Source organism: Antrostomus carolinensis, unplaced genomic scaffold (assembly GCF_000700745.2).
Source record: "Antrostomus carolinensis isolate BGI_N321 unplaced genomic scaffold, ASM70074v2 scaffold24915, whole genome shotgun sequence".
Classification (NCBI taxonomy): Eukaryota; Metazoa; Chordata; class Aves; order Caprimulgiformes; family Caprimulgidae; genus Antrostomus; species Antrostomus carolinensis.
In genome coordinates, this window is record NW_010318774.1 from 3,442 (window position 1) to 12,339 (window position 8,898).

At 46.7% G+C, this 8,898-nt stretch overlaps 1 protein-coding gene across 1 annotated transcript; it reads right to left on the reverse strand.

The window, feature by feature from the left end:
• Positions 1 to 254: 254 nt before the first annotated feature.
• EIF3J (eukaryotic translation initiation factor 3 subunit J) lies at positions 255 to 5,079 on the reverse strand (the record flags this gene model as incomplete). Its single annotated transcript, XM_010169048.2, has 6 exons — positions 255 to 478; positions 1,825 to 1,898; positions 2,887 to 3,045; positions 4,047 to 4,161; positions 4,683 to 4,774; positions 5,022 to 5,079. Coding segments are annotated over 6 exons (627 nt in total), but the record flags the coding sequence as incomplete, so codon positions are not given.
• Between the last annotated feature and the right edge of the window lie 3,819 nt (positions 5,080 to 8,898).

Below are 8,898 nucleotides of genomic sequence, written 5' to 3' on the forward strand. Positions count from 1 at the left end.
GGGGAGGTACAGTTAAGGCCATGTCACGGAACTGTGCTGCTCCTACTTCACCTTGTTGAGATTCATTTCCAATTCAGTGGCTGTTACTATAAAATCAAATAGCAACAGTTACCATTATCAGAATTTGGGGGTTTTTAACTGCAATTTACAGAGCTTTTTAATGTCCTCATTCCAACCTCTGACCACAAAGCCCAGTGCTTCAGCACGGACCTGTCAAGAGTTAAACCACCAGCACAGAGATACTGCAATTCTGATTGTAGCATTTGGCAGAATTTAAAGGAAGAAAAGTTGTGCTACATGTTTAAGGGATTATGGGCAACAGAAAGACAACAAAAGGGGAGAGATAATGTCACATGAAGTCTTCAAAGTCTTGTACGTATTCTCCATCGTATCCTCCGTAATCAGCCAGGTCATCTTTCATAGTAGCCTTTAAACCACCTCCGGGCACAACGCCTTTTTTCTTCTTTTTGGCTTTATTCTGCTTAAATAGAAAAAGCATTTTTACTTTAAAACCCACAGTAATTTGTCATTATCTCATGAGAGGAACGCCGCGTGTCTGAGGTGCTGCCCATGATTTCTACCCCTGCATTTCATCCCACAACACAATCTAGTCAGGATCAAGCTACAGCAGTTTCAGGTGTCCCACAGCTCCCTGCATCACACACCTGCCCATGTTTTGACTTTCACCCTATTTTCCCTAGACTCTAAACAAGCAGAATAACTAAGAAAATGCAGAGTCTAGTGTTTAGTTTAGTGGAATTACCAATTTAATTAAGCAATTTAATGTGGCTTTTATCCTTTTATCTTTCTTGCAAACAAATAAAAGTCCTAAACAAACTTCACAGGGTGTTTCACAGTAAACTCTTCCTCACTGGTTCGGTGTGGTTGTAGCTTTCAGTGGCTGACCAAACTAATTTACATGAAAAGCCAGGAGGGAAGAGTATAAAATCAGGACTAGACATACTTTTTAAACTTGTTTGGTTCAGTTCACATTAAGGACAAAGTTCCTCACGTGCCAGACTCCAGGCTCACTGCGTGAACACGGCACACAGGGGCTTCGCTCACGCCTGGGGAGTCAGAACTGATCACCTGCCACTGGAACAGTTTGTGTCCAAGAGGTTTTCTTCCCCGTTTTACAAGTTCCTACTCACACTGACTCCACTCTGCCACTTGTTTCCTAATAATCCTCCAATCTGATTCCAAACACACCGAGGAGTTGCACTGCTAGTTGTATTTTCTCCTTGATTTTGTTGGTATCTAATGATTCAATCATTGAACTCCAACCCGCCTGGAGTTCTAACAAACACAGAAGTGTGCTATAAAACACAGCACTCTGCATCACATGAGCATCATGAAGCTGTTGCATCACTTTTTAAAACGTCTTCTTCCTCGCCTATGCAGTGACTCCTCCTTTAGTTTGCACAACAGCATAAAACTCCCAGTCAGCTGCTATTGAAAGTCCCAAACCTGAGCACAGATGTAAGTGACCTCCCTGGATGGGTGTTACACTGAACTCTAAACGAGGGTGGTTCTGTCTCCAGGGCATCACCGTGACCATTTCAACTCCAAGACAGTGTGAAACAGAACAAGGGTAGCACACAAGTAATGTTTATGTAAATTAAGCAAGGTTTTGCCTGTGATCTCCAGATTCAATCAACTCCTGATTACCTCACACAGAGGATTTAACACTAAACCAGCACCCCAAGTTATTATTTAATCTCCTGCTACTTCTGTAACAACATCAGCAGCTCAAGTCAGTGTGAGACTATTCCCACCTTCCGGATCAGCCCCTTTAGCAGCTGCAGAAGCACGTCCAAGTCTTACCTTTTCTTGTTTTTGCTTTTCACTGCATAGTACTGTCAAAGTGTTTGTGATCTTTTTCAAATCATCAATTTCCACTGCATCGGGGCGGGGAAAAAAAATATTTCCTCATCAATATTGTTCTTAGAAGGCAGTTAAATAATCTAACTAATCAACATTCTCTAACAACTAGAAATAACTGTTAGTAATAAGCACAGGCAATGACTGGATTTAAATCAGTGAACAGACTGGGTAATTCTGGTCCTTGTCATCACAGCTGCTACTTCACACAGTCCCCAGGAAGCAGCTTCACTGGTGTAAAAGGTAAAACTTGCAAATAAAGCGTTGGTGAACACTAAAGTCTTATTGAGGAGGCATTTGAATGTGGATACAGTAAAACATACCAAAAGGAGCAGTGGATTAACAATAAATTACTAACAATGACCCAAGAGGTTGTGAGTCCTTCACTCGAGAAGATCTGGAATCCATTTGAAACATGAGTCACCAGCTCCAGTCAGAAATTGCTGTACCTACACCACACTCAATAGCACCGAGTCACCTGCACTCCAGTGCAGGAAAAGATCTCAATGAACTCACCGAGACCTTCAGCCAACCACAGTGGTGGGAAAAAAATACGTTCCAGTTAATTTTTTCTCTGTGCAGTTACGTGTTGAATTCCAGAACAATTTATTTTGTAGTCCCAGAATTACATGAACTCAATTTTCTAATAGTTTCCTTCCAAATGAACTACTCAAGTTCTCTGGCTCAGAGAATAATTATTATTATTACTATTATCGAAATGGCTTCAGGAACAACATGCAGGATTTAGGTCAGCATAAAAACTCCCACTTTTTAAAATGCCTGACTTTAACTGACACGCAGAATGAGTAACTCCTGTACAAGCACACAACCTGCAATAGTCTGTGGGAATAGAGTCAGGTACTAGTGAGTGAAACCGGTGAGTACTTCATTTATAGAAACTACAGAGATCAGTGTCGATGGAACACTCACTGTAACAGCACAGCCTCAACTCATGAGAGTTCTGGCAGCAGTGGACTCTGGGTGTCACTCACAGAACTTACTTACATGAAATACACACGTCTCGAACTAATGCTTCCAAAAAACTGGCGTAATGTAATGACTTCTCATACTGTGTGATTTTCTCTTTTAGTAGTTTGCCAAATTCCGTGAAGTCATCTTTTGAAGAGGGATTCATGGCATCTATTCCACAAGTGTTATTTACACCTGCACGGAAAGACAGAGGTGTTAGAGAAAACACTGGCTGTCATCCCTACAAGATGACACCAGAGGAGACGAGTGACCTCGCTGACATTCACCGAAGCTTTACAGAACCAAAGCTGAGGTCTGCTTGCTCACTCACCTCCCCTGGCTCTGCCACACAGGAGCTGGCAGCCTCAGTTACTAACCTGTATGGAAAGAGATTTGCCTGCAAAGCCCCTCTCCCCTTAAAGAACCAGTTCCTGTCTTGAGCTCCCAAGTGCACGATTTACTGGGTTCTTTGCACCTGTATTCAATGCCCCCCCCCCAGGGCACTGTGCTCTTCCAGAAAACTCGCAGAGCCGAATTTTCACTGAGTAATAAGCTTCACACTCCACCATAATCAGGGAAACACGCTTTCATGTGTGAGGAACGCTGCTATGAATCAGCATCTTTGCTAGTCCTGTCAAAGCACAAAACCAGAACGATTTGCTGCAAGTCTCCTTTGTCTGCGCCAGGAAACGAGCTGATTCCACCGACTGAACCGGCTGCTGCAACCTCCAGCTTATTACCCAGAGCGCCTGGAGTAAAGCAGGAGGGAGTGACACGTCCAAAGCCTCACTGAACCCGTGTTGTGAAGCACCTCAGAACATTAAGAGGCAGCACTTTTGAATTTTTACACGCTCATCTTCTTACCCTAAATAGCAACACGCTGGGATATTCAGCCAGCTGCCCTTTTCCTACAACCTCCTCCCAAGACACGTTAAGAAAAAGCACCGTCTGTTCTAAAGCTGGTTTTGTGGTTCCTGCAATCAGTCCTTACGACCAGGACACGCCCCCAGCAGCCTGAATTTAAACCCTTTGTTACTCTCAGTGCCACAACCCGCACGTGCTCCGGCGGCGCGATCCCGCGCGGCTCCTCTTGCCGGGTACCCACACGTAACACGCTTCGGTTTACGGGACGGATGCAGCGCTCCTGTGACGCTACAACGTCATCGACCTGCCTGACTGGGGCTCAGCACACTTACCAAATGTTTCTTTTGCTAACTCAAGGTCTGACTCCTCTTGCAATTTCTTTAGCCGTAGTTTGTCTGCTAACTGTTCTTCTGGTGTCAGTTCTTTTTGCTCCTCCGGTGCCTCTAGCTGAATTACACAGGGAGAATGTTGTTATTTCTTACCCTTGAGCAGAGGCAGGACAAGAAATGGTGTTTTTTTTCCCAAGTGCCACTTGAACAGCTGATTTCTGCCTGAAGTCACTGCACCTCGAGTACACACAAACCTGAAAACCACCCCCACGAGGTGTAACAAGGCCACACGGGTCAGTAACTTGGTCGTTGTACAACGAGTGGGAAGAAACACCTCGAGTTTTAAAACACCGCGTGTTTCATCACCCGGCGCACACAGAAGAAGCAGCAATAAGCATTATTCCAATAACCTGGCTACATCACAGATTAAATTAAAGCCAACATCCCCCAGATGTTATTGAGCACAAGATTTCAGTTTGCTTTAGCAGATTAGTCAAGATCTTTACAGGTCTTGTTCAACCTCAAAAAAAAAAAACCCCCTCCAGGAAAAAAACAAACCAAACCAAAAAAACCCAACCAACCCAGCACATCAAACTTGCCCCCTAAATTTTAGGAGACCTGGAAGAAAAAAGGAGTTACCCTTTTTTTAAGCTCCTCTTGCTTTTTCTTCTGTAGCTTTTCTTTTTCTTTTATTTTTTCTGCTATTTTCTTTTTTTCTGAAACTTTGGGTTCTGTAAAACATCAAACAGCACAGCGCTCCAGAGGTCTACCGAGTTACTTGGTTTTTTTCCCCAGCAATTACAAAAACACCAATGAAAGAGAAACCCACAGAGCTCCACTACTGGAACCTGGACACATGAGAGTTGAGAGATGCTCTGTCAAACCCAAACCCGACTCACTGGGAAGCGGTTTTGATTCTCCAGACATACGTCTGTGCTGACGCTGCTCACAGAGCTGCCCGTTCCCTTTAAGTCTTACCTTGTTTTACCTCTGTCTCCTTTACTTCCTCCTCTTCCTCCTCATCATCCCAGTTATCCTGCAAAATAAGTTTTAATTAAGATTCTCTTGCAGATACTTTAGACTTGTGTAGGTAACAAGAGCAGCAGGTTCCGTGCAGCCTGTCCCTGGAGCGAGGGAGCGGGGGGCAGTCCTGAGAGGAGGCGGCTTTTGGGAGCTGACAGAGACGTCTCAGGACCAGAAAAAAGCAGCTTTCATTCAAAGGTGCAGAAGGCTCATGGTAATACAGTTACAACAGCAAGATCACAAAGAATCAGATCAACACCCACAGCAACACACCAGTTTGTTGCCATTTCCTGTGTTACACACACTGGAATGTCATCGGGGGTGCGTGTGGCACAGCCACCGCTGGAAACATCTCCTCTGAAACCATTTTAAACCAGAACACGCTGCCACCACCATGGAAACCCCTCCCTCCCAACATCCCCGCTGCTCCCCACACCAGCGTGGCCGCTCCCCTGTGCTGGGAACAGCGTTTGAGTGGCTGCACGTGGAGCTGTGACACACCAGTGAAAACCAGCGGGACCCGCTGCCAGCACGGGAGCTGTGCTGGGGAGCAGCAGCGAGGGGACAGAGGAGAACAGGCGGCCCAGCTCTGGGCAGGAGACCAACCTCCAACAGTCACAGGACAACACTTTTCACTAGTTTCTGATCAGTGACGGCTGCAAAGCAGCTGTCAAAAGACTCTTCCCACTAAGAAATCACTTCGTGTTCTCCAGCAGCCATCAGCTCCAGTGGATCTTCCTAGAATCCCAGAATCCCAGACTGGTTTGGGTTTGAAGGGACCTTAAAGCTCATCCAGTCCCAACCCCCCTGCCATCAGCAGGGACACCTTCCACTAGACCAGGTTGCTCAAAGCCTCATCCAGCCTGGCCTTGAACACTTCCAGGGAGGAGCAGCCACAGCTTCTCTGGCCAACCTGGGACACTGGCTCACCACCCTCACACCAAACAATTTCTTCCTCACATCTCAGCTCCATCTCCCCTCTGACACTTTCAAGCCATCACCCCTTGTTCTGTCACTCCCTGCCCTTGGCCAAAGTCCCTCCCCAGCCTTCCTGGAGCCCCTTCAGGTACTGGGAGGCCACTAGAAGGTTTCCCTGGAGCCTTCTCTTCTCCAGGCTGAACAGCCCCAACTCTCTCAGCCTGTCCTCACAGCAGAGCTGCTCCAGCCCTCGCATCATCCTGGTGGCCTCCTCTGCACTGGCTCCAGTAGCTCCGTGTCCAGATTATACGGGAACAATATTCTTGTCCTAATGCCACTGGAACTTCAAGCAGATGGTCTCTGTGTGATCAATGCTCTAAAACTGATGGGGAGCTCCTTGCTGATCCACGTGACACACACACCACAGGTCAAAGCCAAGAAGTCTCACAGGAATCTAATTTTAGTTGCCTGTTTCAACTCCACTTGCAAGCTTGAGAGATTACGTTTTACAAGACCCAGTTTACACAAAAACCACGTGTAGTGTCAGTGTTACCCATCGTGGGTAAGCTTAAAAACCACAAACCCTGACTTTTGTGATTTCCACCTCACAAGAGTAACGCAGGTGGTCACTTATTCATTAATTCCCAAGAGTTGCTACTGGTGTGGCAAAATAAAATCACTGGCAGAGGCCTGGGTATTTCAGTGCAAGGTGCTGATCCAAGCAAGGAAGACGCCAGAGTTCTTCCCCAGCTCGCTCCAGTTAATTGGCACTTGTAAGGGATTCCGCTTCCCCTCCACGTTCCAAGAAGCTGACTTGAATCTGGAGCAGCATTATTCCAGCTCGTATCTAATTAAGAGTTTGTTACACCCACTTCTTAAATAGCTCTCTCGTTCCTGCTGTGCAGAGCTTGCTGCCTTACCCCTGCCCTGTCCTTCACAGGCTGGAAAACCGAGTACGTGCCGGTGCAGGATCCCAGAGGAGGAGCAGCCTGTCCCTGATGGAAAGGTCCTCAGGGGAGTGCAGGACACTAACACATGTCATGGTTGTGTTTGGGAGACTTCACGGGGTAGGTGGGAAGGATTCCAGGTGCTGATGGAGGAACCCCTTCCCCACAGGGACAGCGTGTGAGGGCGGCTCTTGCAAAGCTGAGGTGACAAAGCCAGGTGGACACAGCAGGTCCCTCCCAGGGCAGCGTCACTGCTGGCCCTTGGGCTCAGGCTGCCCTGGAGCTCTCCAGCAGGACTGAAGATGTTGAACCAAAGGGATGGTGCTGCTGGGAGCCCACCCACAGCCCCGCCAGCAGAACAAGGCAGGGGGGACAGGGATGGGGAGGTGAGCTCAGTGTCACCACAGGAACGTTCCCGGGGAGGTGAGACAGCACTGTCCCAGGGCTGGCTCCTCAGCCTGCTGTGCCACCACACGCCGCGCTCCCGGCTCCGCTCAACACTGCCTCCTCTGCTCACAGATTTTGTGTGGTTTGGGTTTTTCCAACAGCAATAGAACATGGTTAATACACTGGGCAGGCTTTTGTTTGTTTTTTTCTGGGGGTCAGAAGGAGCATCCCAATATACACACCTATTTCTGCAGTTTACAACTCCAGGGAACTCTCTTAGAGGAAAATAAATTGCTTTGGTGCTTTATCTTTGCACTGATACCAAATAATTCAAAGAGGACATCTTTATTGCAGAGTATCTCAGCACTAATTATTTATGCACACTTAACTAAATCAAGGCTACTGGAAACATCTTCCCTTTTGTGCAAACAAGCCCTTGATGAGAGCAGCTCTCTCAGGATTTCATACACTCCACCACACGTACCTTAAACATATGATAGGGGACGTTATTCCCCCCAAAACCAGAAGATGGGATGGGAAGGTTCCAGGTACTCCAGCACCCAGACTCCCAGTTAAACCTGACCCTCTCCTCCAAAGCGAAGCCCGAGGCTGTGGCAGGATGATAACACACACACACAGCTCCCAGTCTGGGCTTTGTTAAGCACAGAACTACCCAAAAGTAAATAGATGGAAATTCCTTGGCAGGAAGCCTGGCTTCTGGGAAACTCGTGCTGGGGGTAACGCTGGGGAGGAGCCTGTCACTTACAAAGACACTAATTTTACACCTGGGGAAGTTAAAGTTCCCCAACTAAACAGTTACTTTAAGTTTGTTACTGAAAAAACCTTCCAAAATAAATTACAGACTCTGAATATATAAAATACCAACCTCAAGACAAAGCAATTGGCAGAAAACACTTTGTGCTTCTACTTTACACTGTGTCCTTTTCCTTAGGTGAGTGCTTCCCCGAGGGGGACCCTGGCAAACAGGGAGCCTAAGAAAAGCTGAAGCAGCCACCTCACCAGCTCTGTTCTGCCGTATTTAGTGATTATACAGGAAGAACCAATCACAGGAAAATAAAAAGGGTTTCTTTACTGGACTGGTCCTTCCCTCTGGATGCAGCTCCAGTACTAAAGCCATCACCCCTCAGAACGAGCCAAGTGTTTGTGTTCTTACTACTGTGGGACAACTCTGTTTATTGAAACAGGCAGAGGAAGACACAAAGGTGTCTCCAGGAGAGTGAGTGACACCTCAGAGTCCAGCTCTGGAGATGTCCTGTCATAGCAAAAAAGCTTCTGGTTTTCAAAGGAAGGAGGCAAAGCAAACCCCACAGAGACAGTGAGTCTGAGATACGTGTGCACACACAAATTAGCTGTATGCATTAGTTACCTGCTGACCACGCTCCTCAAAAATGACTGTAGCTACTGTATGACAGACACCTTTACTCATCTCACCTGTGACACCTACAGTAACTACAGGGTGTGGGTGTTGTTACATTTAAGAAGGTCAATGGACAGTCTGTAACTTACCAAAATTTGGGTTTTTTTTGACAATATGAACCCCTTTTTTCACACTATTATAA